Below are 12,363 nucleotides of genomic sequence, written 5' to 3' on the forward strand. Positions count from 1 at the left end.
TCTTGAGGCTGTGATTCAGCAAATCTGGAGTGAAGTCTGTGGCTTTAAAGTTTGGCATGTCATTGAAGAATTTAAAACACACACCCACATACACACACACACACACACTTAAACTGGGCTTTTAAGAATGAATTTTGTATAACATAAAAAAGGAAAAGGACAATATAGCTACAGGAAGCAAAGCAATTTGATCATGAGAAAGTGTAGGGTACGTTTAAAAAGAGTGAGTCTAATCAATTATTAGCCCCATAGCAAGTAGCAAGAGTTTAATAAATGTTCTTTGAATTGAATACATGAAGTCTAATGTGCTGAAAAAATGAAGTTTGGCTAGAGGCATCAGCTAGATGAGGAAACGCAGTGGAGGGACATAAGAATGAAAAGCTAGACAGAAGTCAGATTCTAATTGGTGATAAATTCGGGGATGCATTTTCTAGACAACAAGAATAAGTAAAACATTTGGAGTATCCCGGGTCATCTCCTACACCTTTTACCTTTCATTCTGATCTCTTTGCTTCAAATACCCAAATCTATGTCTAACGTTTACCCTCAGATAATAAACTTCAACTGCCAGCACATAAATGCTCTAAATTGTGTATTAGAGACAATTCAATCAAAGTAAGTAGGTAGGAAGAAAAGACTGATGGGCAGGCTGGATGAGGGTGTGTGGTAAGGCTACTTGAGGTATTATTACAGGAAGCAACGAGAATCTGATGCAAAATGGGGCAGTCAAGTTGAAGAAGGAGCAGATTGCAGAACCATGGCAGAGACTGAATTAATAAGATCTGATTTTATGTAGGAGAGATGGGAGCAAGAATCACATATAAATATGAGGCTTGGTGTCCAAATGATTATAAAGTACAGGCATAGAAAAGTAGGGAAGAGAAGAATTCATGTAGCATAAATTCCATGTGAAGAAGTTTAGGGTTGGTACGCCAACCAGTTCCTTAGCTGAAATTTTCTAATAATTTATGTGTGTGTATTTGTGTGTGTGTGTGTGTGTGAGAGAGAGAGAGAGAGAGGATAAAATGCAGGAGAAAGTAGATCGAATTGATGGAGTGATGTTCTAGAGGAGATATATTGAAACAAAAATAAACAGATTCCTGAAAAGAGGAAAGCAATGGCACCCCTGAGAGACTATCTTGAGAGCATAAATAAAGATATGGGCAAATTTTGAAGGAGGTCAAGTCAGTATCACTGATGTAGTAAAATGAATAATCACATCAAATATAGATGATAGTGTGGGTATATTATGTTCAAAATGAGAGCAGAATTCTGCTATGGAAAATTGAAAGAGTGTAAACAAAGGATGTATAGAAGATTATGGAGCAGGTAGGAGAGTTAGAAAAGGTGAATTTATAGCTGAAACAGGTAAATAATTTCTGTTTTTTTTATAGCACTAGTCTTCAGCCAGCATCTGGTGAAAACAATGGAATTCTCTCAGAGTTGGGAAACCCCTGGAAGTTGAGTCACAATGGCCTGGTTTGAGATGTAAGGAGTAAGAGGCAGGTGTTGCTGAAAAGCATCAATTCCAGCTGAACAGGGAGAACACTGAAGTATGAAGAAGTGTTGCACTGAAAGAATGAGAAGGAAAGGATGCCGAGGAAACCAGGGAAAAGGTACACCATGTCTCAAAGTTCTGTGGTTTACCACCTCAAGGATAGAGAAGTGGAGTAAAATTGGGTGATGCTGATTTCAGAAGGCAGAAGGAATTAAAAGATGCTACCAAGATAACAGATCTGGATGTGCCAGAAGTAAACAATTATGCCATTACCCACAGTCCCTATTAGGACTTCCAGAGAAGTAGCATCATCAGGAAGGAATCAGACTTACATTTATATGAGCAGGTACAATACTGGAGAAGGAAGGATGAAGGAGATTATGACGTAGGTCAGACCAGTGTTAGGGAGGGCAAGAGTTTTCTTCTTCGTGGACTAGAGCTTAGTGAACCGGATGTTTTTATTCAAATAATATAAAGATTAGGGCTAGTATATAGGAAAACAAATAGATGAAAGAGAGTTTGACTCTGCCAGCTATGGAATTCAGGGAAGCATCTAGAATTCCATAAAATCAATTAAGTAAAAAAGAGATAAATATCAAAATGTTTACATGTTCACTCCATATTTTAATTTATGAGAAAGCATAATTTGATAAGCTCAGAGTTTGGATAATAAGAAATATTTGTGGAAACACAGTAGTACAGATTTGCTCTCTCCTTTCCTCCTTTTAATCTCCTAATGTCGTGGAGAGGGGTCAGTGTACTACACAGCTAGTACTCAGGTAACACATGTCATAAAAATGTATGTGTTACATTTTTAAATATTTCTTTCATATCTTCAGATAAATGTGCTATAAAGACAATTACCATATGAATTCACTCATATGTGAAACTTAAGAAACAAAACAGATGAACAGAGGAGAAAAAAAAGAGAAAGAGAGGCAAAGCAGGAAACAGACTCTTAATTATAGAGAACAAACTGAGGGTTGCTGGAAGGGAGGTGGCTGGGGGATGGGCTAGATGAGTGATGGGGATTTAGGAGGGCACTTGTGATGAGCACTGGGTGTTGTATGTAAATGAAGAATCACTAAATCCTACATCTGAAACTAATATTACATTGTTAACTGGAATTTAAATAAAAACTTGAAAGAAAAGAAAAAGATTACAACTGGTGTTGACCAATGTATGACATCGGCCACAGACGGTTACTTGTTTTGGGTGTTAGGTACCTCTTTCAGGTAAATTACCTGTTTCAGATTAGTTACATGTTTCACAGTAGTTACCTGCTTCAGGTAGTGTGCTGACGTTGCATGTTTTTTCATCACCTTCACCAGCTGAGGTTGAAGCTCTTATTTTAAAGACATATGAGGTATTGGCAAGAAGTTTCATGAAAGTATACATATGATCTTGGGGAGAGACTCTTGTAGAATTCCTTTCAGCTGTTATCACATAATGAATAATTATTCCATTTGCCTTTTTGGGTGGATCCCACTTCACTAAAGCTGACTGCCAGCTAGTTGCCATACACCGTATATTCTGTACGGCATCTGGAACTTAAAAGATAAACAAATGCCCAAAGTTAAAATTTATACACATGTAGTAAATGATTTCATTACCTGATTGCTATAAAATCATGTTTAGGAGTTGAGACCAAATAAAAATTTAACATATCAAACTTGCAATGTGTGCTCAATAAGTTCTTAACATAGACTGAATGAAATGGCAGTTGGCTCATTTTCTATGCTATTATGTTAATCCTTACAATAGTGAGCCAATCATTGAATATTTTCCTAGGCCCAAGCAGCAATCATCCTCAAATCCTGAGAAGCAACTAACTGTAAAGCCTCAAGCTCAGGCAGTGGTTGAAGCCTGCCCTCTTTATCTCTTAACCGGAAAGGAACAGTCTTAGTAATACTTTTTTTATGGAATATTTTTATGGAAAACATAGATGTAGGTACCTCCATGATTGACACATCTGGGCCTAACATTGTTAGGAGATAGTTGGACAGTTAGGTAGTCAGGGTGATGGTCCCCAATGAGAAAATATGGAGTCAGGACAGCTAAAATAAAACAGCACTAACATCTGGTTTTGCAGCTTAGACAGGACCACACTGACATTCTGCTTTGCAGCCTTTGCAGAAATGACTTCTGCAAAATGTCCTAAAATAAGACAATTAACCACAAAGCATATGTCAATATCATGAGCAAGGGGCAGTTAAGACATAAGCCCCCAGATGTCCCACCAAAACAGACCATCAGCACGTGGACATTAACCTAATATGTAGACAGATACATGATCAAAGCCCTGGTTGGCACGACTCAGCACACCCTGATTGCTGAAGATAGTTCTGCAAAAGAGCTCATAAAAACCCTTAAACTTAGAAACTCCAAGGGCAACCCTCTCAGGTCCCCTCCCTCTCTGGGAGCTTTATACTCTTGTTCAATAAACTTTGCTTTGGGGCTCACCACTCTTTGTCTGGTCTACCTTTTCATTCTTCAAAGCAGTGTGACCAAGAACCCAGGGCACTAAAGGCAGAGAATTCCTGCAACAACAGTACTAGGAAACATGCAATCAATTTAGGGATTTTGTTTTTACAATTGGTAGGCTTCTTCGGAAGAATTGTGAAGACCTGATCCCTCAGTATCTTTTAAAAAGTCATTGGAGGGAAGATTTAAATCAGTCCCAGTTTTTAATTCAGTCCCAGTTTTTTTCTAAAACTTCTATGAATTTACTTGGAAGTAACCCAATTTCTCAGAGGCCCACTATATCTTGTGGACCTGGTTGAAGAGCAGTACCCCAATCCATCAAAATGACTGCAGATTAGAGAGACTGGCTACTTCCCATGGAAATGTCCAATTATGTAATGCCCCCTAATATTAGCATAGCTTTTCTTATTATAGTAAAAAGAGGATGCTAGAAGGAAAATTCACCTATCATCATTTTGTGGATTATAAAGAAGTAGTGGAGTATATAAAGAATTTGTGGAGTATAAAGAAGTATAAACAACTTGCTGTCATTATGCAAAACATAGTTATTGAAAGAATACTCAAGTATTATCTTTGAGTTTTCTCCTCTGACCTAAATTTATCTTTACAAATCCTTCTTCCTTTTTAAGATAAAGACATCAGAACTAAAGGATGTGTGGCATTTAAAATGAAAGAAAAGACAATTTCTCAGCAGATCCAGGGTTCTGGCAATTAAATATTATTAATTATTTGCTTCCTTATTTTCAAAAATATATAATATTTTTATAAAGTAAATTAAGAGACAGTTGATACTTTGCTTAAGTTTAATTTATAAACCCAGATTTTGTGAATATCTATTTCACTGACCCTGTAAATCAAAAAATAATTAACCAGCGATATTTAACACTTGAAGTTGAAAATTTCTTTTATTTAACCAATCAAGGCATAGAATTTTATGCAATTTTATTTTATTGATAAAAGTATTTACTGTGTTATTGTCTACAAGGTTAGCCTTGATTTTTTACTAAACTGATACATGTATAAATTGTTAAAGTGTTTTTCTTCTTTATAGGTTTGGCATTTGTATATAATATGTAAATTATCATTTATAATATAACCATTTCCTACAGTCATGTCTACCCTTCACTAGAGGTCAGAAACTAATGTTCTAATTCAGTTTCTTCACTAACTTTTTCAGACCTTTTTATCTAAACTGCCTGAATCGTGGTTTTTTTCATCTGTAATACGAGAATGGGGCAACAGTAGTATTTTTTTTGACCACTAAGTGTGTGTCCAACACTCTAATAAGAACTTTATGTGGATCTTTTAAAATATTTTGCACCACAACGTTATAGGCGGCTACTGCTAATATGTGTTTCTTTTCAGTTAGGAACATAGAGGCTCAGAGGACTCATGGGCCTTTGCAAGGTTATACAGCTAGTAAGCTTATATTCAAATCCAGACACTGACTTCAAAGCATGTACTTTTATCCACGATAAATATTGTCTTAGCCTGTCTAAAGTTTCAGATATTCATAAATTAATGCAAAAATGACTAATTTATCAGTGAGTGCTCCCCAGTTTCAATTTAGAGGTTCACTAAAACAAGAGGAAGTGCATCTAAAGGTACAGAGAAAAAATAACTAGAGCAATATCTTGTGCTCACTCAATAATCATTGATGAAAAAAGTGAGGACGAGGTGCCTTTAAACATATGGTCCAGTTGAGAGAAGGAAAAGTGCATTTCTAAGTCATCCATGAAATAGATCATAAATGAAAACTATCCAGTACACAAGCAAAGGTCAGCTTTGGCATGGATATGACATGTAGGTAAGCTGTGTAATTAGACCAGTGGTATTTCATAGTCTTCATAATCCCCTCCACATGTTACAAATAGACTACGGAAAGTAGAAGTTTACATAATGACCAGTGGTCTTCACGTGTCACAATATATCTTCTTTAAAAAACCATCGGTATCGCTTCATGTAAATATAAACCAACCTGTTAAAAGTGGCTACTGGTTGGTTTCTCTTCCCTCCCCCCAATCTCAGCTGTCTCAGTTGATGCTAAGAATTTAAGAAACAAAACAAACGAGCAAAGGGAAATAAAAAAGGGGGAGAGAGGCAAACCAAGAAATAGACTCTTAACTATAGAGAACTGTTGGTCACTAGAGGGGAGGTGAGTGGGGTTGGGTGAGATAGGTGATGGGGATTAAGGGGGGCACTTGTGATGAGTACCTGGGGTTATATGGAAGTATTGAATCACTATTGTATACCTAAAACTAATATTACCTTGTATGTTAACTAACTGGAATTTAAATAAAAACTTTATATAAAAAAAGAATTAAGTAGTTTTTACAGATACCTAGAAACCTACTTTATTCCTAAACGATTCCTTGATTTCAATTTCCTCAGTTCAAAAGGAAAAACCACGTGTAAGTATATATATATTTGCACACAAGACCCAGCCTACTGTTAAAGGCCTGAAATTCAACTTCCCTTTGAATGCACTATTAAATGATGATACTTTATCACATAAACCAAAAGGAAAGGAAAAGTGTTAAATACAAAGTGAAACATTTTAGGATGAAAAAACTGTGTCTCACCTGATTCTTGAGTTGTGAATTTTACTACATTACTAAACTGATTGCCATTTCCGACTTTTGTAAAGGCAGATAGGCTGACAGAATAGGTGCTGACTGGTTCCAGTCCAAAAAGTTGGGCTTCAGTTTGAACACCTGAAATATTCTGAAAAGCAGGAAAAAATTCTTTGTCATGATGCATCACCAAAAATTTGTAACTGGGAGAAATATTTTATTACATTAAAGTTATGCTGTCTATGTTTAATAAGCATGGGTATTTTCAGTTAAAACAAATATTAAACATTTTTTTGTGCCACCGGGTGTGATCATATGATGATATAGGATGAACTGGGCACCCTCTCAGCCCTGAAAAATCTCATACTGGCCATGTTTTTAATTTTTTTTTAATGTTAGAGTATTTTGTTTTCATTTTGTCTCCCTAACACTTGCTTGGATTAATATACTGATTACTTCCTTTAAATTTGCAAAACTGAAAGTCCCCAACTTAAACTTATGGGTGGTTGACAATGTTAGATTATTCTTGAATTCATCTAGAGTCATTTTTTAAAACCCAGTAATACTAGGTAAATCAATTTATTCGTCAGCTACTTCTTGCTAGGCACTGGGAATACAACAGTTAATAAAACAAAATCTCTGCTCTCATGAAGCTTAAAATATGAGTTTTCTCAGACAACTCCTAAATTTTACCCAATCTCTTAGGAAAATGAAAAAAGGAAAACAGTTATCACAACTGCTCAAGGAAGGATATGTGTTCACATAGAAAAATTTACCATTAAGTATAAAGTCTTCATTCAAAGATAATTGCCAAAACTGAGAGATCAGTTAAGACTAATCTGTTATCCATATGGAAAGAGAAGACAATCTCCTATGATGGTATAATTTTAAAAATACTGTATTTTATCTGACCCAAAATATACACCACTTCGACTTATTTATTAAACATTTCAGTAACAGAAATTTAGTAAGAATACTAACTCGCAGGGAGTTACAGTTTAATCACATTTTAAATTAAATCATATTTTAAATTAATATTCCAAGTCATTCATATACTTTAGGGACTCATTCTGTTACACTATTGCCTTCCATTCTTTCACACTTACTATTTATAAAGCATACTGTTAGATAACCAGGAGATTATAAAGATACATATAAATAAATACATGGTTCCTGTGATTAAGGAATTTTTATATTAAACAAAGAAATCTATCAACAAATATTTACTGAGGAGAAATTAAACATAACTAGGTAAATTTTGACTTGGATTAGGAAGGGCTTGTATCCAGAGAAGTGACTGAACCCGAGATTATAATAAAAAACATGAGCAGCTTACTGGATAGTGACCATATTTACCTAAGAGTAAGTTGTAAGAGGGAGACATGAGTGAGGAATATTTCCAAACATTTTAACAGAACTTTTTAATGAATAAACAATTTCTTTCCATATATATGAGTGAGCCAAGTTACCAGTAGACCAGGATCTAAATGGTCTCCATGTGGACCACACTGGATTGACTGCAATGGTAGGAATATTTGTGGGTGGTTCTGGAATTATTCTGCCTCCACATACCCATATATTATTTGAAAGGATAAAAAGGAAAAGAAATAGAAACTGATAAGACAGAAGTAGAAGAAGGGGCACCTGGGTGGCTCAGTCGGTTAAGCGGCTGCCTTTGGCTCAGGTCATGATCCCAGGGTCCTGGGATCAAGCCCCACGTCGGGCTCCCTGCTCAGTGGAGAGTCTGTTTCTCCCTCTCCCTCTGCCTGCCTCTCTGCCTACTTGTGCGCTCTGTCTGTCAAAATAAATAAATAAAATCTTTAAAAAAAAAAAAAAAAAGACAGCGGTAAAAGAAGACACAGAAAGGGAAATAGGACGATACACTTGGAAAGGAAATAAGGTGGCATGAAGTACATGTAAAGGAACTTAAAATAGACTATGAAGGGGCGCCTGCGTGGCTTAGCCGATTAAGTGCCCAACTCGGTTTTTGCTCAGATCATGATCTCAGGGTCCTGAAATTGAGCCCTGCCTCGGGCTCCAACCTCAGAGGGGAGTCTGCTTCTTTCCCTCTCCTTCTGTCCTCCCCATTCTCACGCACATGCTCTCTCTCTAAAATAAATAAATATCTTTTAAAAAAGAAGACTATGAAAATGGACAGAAGAGAAAATGGATGTAAAAAGGAGTAACTAAAAGTAGTAAATTTTTTAAATTTTAATTTTATTATGTTATGTTAATCACCATACACTACATCATTAGTTTTTGATGTAGTGTTCCATGATTCATTGTTTGCGTATAACACCCAGTGCTCCACTCAATACGTGCCCTCTTTAATACTCATCACCAGGCTAGCCCATCCCCCCACCCCCCTCCCCTCTAGAACCCTCAGTTTGTTTCTCAAATCCATAGTCTTTCATGGTTCGTCTCCCCCTCCAATTTCCCCTTCATTTTTCCCTTCCTACTATCTTTTTTTTTTTTAACATATAATGTTTTATTTGTTTCAGAGATACAGGTCTGTGATTCATCAGTCTTACACAATTCACAGCACTCACCATAGCACATACCCTCCCCAATGTCTATCACCCAGTCACCCCATCCCTCCCATCAGACAACAAAAAGAAATAAAAAGCATCCAAATCAGCAAAGAAGAAGTCAAACTCTCACTCTTTGCAGATGATATGATACTTTATGTGGAAAACCCAAAAGACTCCACCCCAAAACTGCTAGAACTCATACAGGAATTCAGTAAAGTGGCAGGATATAAAATCAATGCACAGAAATCAGTGGCATTCCTATACACCACCACCAACACAGAAGAAAGAGAAATTAAGGAGTCGATCCCATTTACAATTGCACCCAAAACCATAAGATACCTAGGAATAAATCTAACCAAAGAGGCAAAGAATCTGTACTCAGAAAGCTATAAAATACTCATGAAGGAAATTGAGGAAGACACAAAGAAATGGAAAAATGTTCCATGCTCATGGATTGGAAGAACAAATATTGTGAAGATGTCAATGCTACCTAGAGCAATCTACACATTCAATGCAATCCCCATCAAAATACCATCCACTTTTTTCAAAGAAATGGAACAAATCATCCTAAAATTTGTATGGAACCAGAAAAGACCCCGAGTAGCCAGAGGAATGTTGAAAAAGAAAAGCAAAGCTGGCGGCATCACAATTCTGGACTTCAAGCTCTATTACAAAGCTGTCATCATCAAGACAGCATGGTACTGGCACAAAAACAGAGACATAGATCAATGGAACAGAATAGAGAGCCCAGAAATGGAGCCACAACTCTATGGTCAACTAATCTTCGACAAAGTAGGAAAGAATGTCCAATGGATAAAAGTAATAAATTTTAAAGAAAAACTATTCCCTCAATTAAAAGTGGTACATTTAACATTCATAGTATAAAGGTTATATGTTTGCTACTAGTGAAATTTTAATGGTAGCATTTCTACTGAAAAATCAAGATGTTTAAAAATTTTAGAATATAACTTCTCATATTCAGGTAAAGGTATACTGTCATTTCATGCTTAGTGTTATGACAATGCTTGATGGATTTTTTTAAATCTTTTTTAAAATAACAACAACAGCTAATACATTTAACATGTGCTAAAGATTATTCTAAATGCTTGATATAGATTTTCCCTTTATAATCCTCACTTTTTAATGTATGCATCTTTATAGCTCCCATTTTGCACTTGAAGAAACTGAGTCAGAAGAGATTAAGCAACTGCTATAATGCAGCACATTAAGTCTCAAAATGTGATTGCAGTAAGAAAATGATTGCTTTTTACTTTTGATATACATTGATATACATTTCCCAGTGACCCACACAGATAAAACAAACAAAAAATGGGAATATGTTAAACATATTAGCATTATTAATAGAATTTCACACTTCTGGGGAACAGATTCCACATTTATGGAGTACTATAATTCAAATTTTATTCAGCCAATCAGATTTTAAAGTAGTATCTTGTTTTCCAGAAAGAAAGTCATTGCTCCTTATGACATAACCTTAACCACTGCTTTTGCTATTTACTATTTACTTTGTAAGCTACATATGCCATAAAAATGATTTACCATCAGCAATAAATTATAATACATATAATATTGGGGACAATGTTTACTGCAGAGTTTTTTCACTCTTACTGTAACTAAATAAGAGCATTCCAGTTCTTCATTTGCCTTAGGGAAAAAAATAAAAACACTTTCTTAAATAAATGCCAGTCATATAACATTTCTTTTGGCAATTAAATGCTAGAAATCATACAAGTATATATGTATACTTGAGATCATTTGTTATATCAGTTCTTTGGGTATTTTTCATTGATTCTGGAACCTAAAAATGGAGGAGGGAAAGGGTATCTACTGTTGCAAACAAATTAGCACTGAAAGGAAAAGAATAACTGTATATCTTAAAAGACCAAGTAGTGTAGGATTATATTCTATCAGGGAAGATTAACAGATGTCCAGCATAAATACTTTTCTGAAAGGTTATAAACATTCACTTGGTATCTCTCTTAACAATAAATAGAAATATATTGCATTTAATATAATAACAGGTTTTAAGTAGTCTAAAAAATTTACTACATACTTTCCAGCATTAACAAAATAATGTAATTATTTCTTAACTCATAAATATCTAGAAGTTGTAAATTCTAAGTAAATTGCTCTACAAAGTATTCACCTTCCAATCTGACAAATGTTTTCTGTGTTTTCCACAAATATCCTCAAATCGTAGGAAAAAAAGATTATTCAAAAAGATGGTCCTTATTTAATTTAAAGCAGTCCATTTTCCCCGGCATGTCAAAAGATTTTAATTCAATTTTTGAATTTTTGAAATTAACTTATACTGTTATAATCAACCTACCTTATAAAATATAGCATCAGTTTCATGTTCATGAATTTTTAAACTATATACTTTAACAATACCGCCTGGAACAGGACTTGGGTTCCATTTCAGCCATACAAAGTCTGAAGTGTAGTTGATTAGGGTCAAATTTTGAGGAGGTGCTAAAGGCACTGCAGGAAAACACATCATAAAACTTACATTCATAACACTTTTAGCATAAAAATATCACTGTGACTCTAGCTTCCTGAAGACACTAGTTAAGATTTCTAAAATGATGATATTTTAATTTCAGAAATAAATAGCATCAGTAATTACGTTTTTATACTTGGAACTCAGTAGTTCCAAAGTTGTTTTAAACAAGCACTTCATTCTGAAGCTTGAGCTAAGAAAAAAAAAAATGTTCAGCAAAGTAGATGAATACTTGTGAGCCTGTTACAAATAGGTAATTGAATATCCTTTCAATTTCCACGCTGTTCCTTAAAAAGAGAGAGCAAGGCTGCAACAGTGAAGAGGTATGGATTCCGGCTTACCTGACTCATCTGTGTAAAAGAAAAGAGTACTGGAAGGACCAAGTCCTTTTATAGTTCTTGCAGCGGCAAAAAAACTATATAATGTGAATGGCGAAAGCTCTTCCAATATTAGATAATTATCAGAAGTAACGAAAGAGTAATTTTCATTTGGTCCTTGTAAAGTTAAATCATAACTTATTATTGCACCATTTGGCTTTACTGGGGGATCCCATGATAAGAGAACTGAGGTAGAGGAAAGGTTTTTAAAAGTGTTGATTATTGGTGAAGTTTCTGGGACTATAAAAGAAAAAAAGAATATTAAATGAAACAAAAGTGAATTAGCATTAAAAAGAAGAGGCTTTAATAATGATGGGACTTAATTTTATTAGCAGATAATTATTTTAATTTAAAAAATATAGAGTTATGTTTATTGAAA

At 35.0% G+C, this 12,363-nt stretch overlaps 1 protein-coding gene and 1 long non-coding RNA gene across 2 annotated transcripts in view; one reads left to right on the top strand and one right to left on the bottom strand.

Moving 5' to 3' along the window:
* LOC135364405 (uncharacterized) overlaps positions 1–2,090 on the top strand; it is a 155,452-nt gene extending 153,362 nt beyond the window's left edge. The window contains exon 6 of the long non-coding RNA XR_010411426.1: positions 1,395–2,090. This is a non-coding gene — a long non-coding RNA (uncharacterized LOC135364405). The remainder of the gene's footprint in view (positions 1–1,394) is intronic.
* Positions 1–12,363, bottom strand: part of PTPRQ (protein tyrosine phosphatase receptor type Q) — a 200,457-nt gene that overhangs the window by 121,407 nt on the left and 66,687 nt on the right. Inside the window, exons 22-25 of the mRNA XM_064590841.1 lie at positions 11,949–12,224; positions 11,437–11,588; positions 6,565–6,706; positions 2,779–3,048 (exon numbers count right to left, since the gene is read on the bottom strand). Coding sequence (XP_064446911.1) covers positions 2,779–3,048; positions 6,565–6,706; positions 11,437–11,588; positions 11,949–12,224 — 840 coding nt within the window. The remainder of the gene's footprint in view (positions 1–2,778; positions 3,049–6,564; positions 6,707–11,436; positions 11,589–11,948; positions 12,225–12,363) is intronic.

Source organism: Mirounga angustirostris, unplaced genomic scaffold (assembly GCF_029215605.1).
Source record: "Mirounga angustirostris isolate CCGP_5_RB_7025 unplaced genomic scaffold, mMirAng1.0.hap1 SCAF_5, whole genome shotgun sequence".
NCBI classification, from domain to species: domain Eukaryota; kingdom Metazoa; phylum Chordata; class Mammalia; order Carnivora; family Phocidae; genus Mirounga; species Mirounga angustirostris.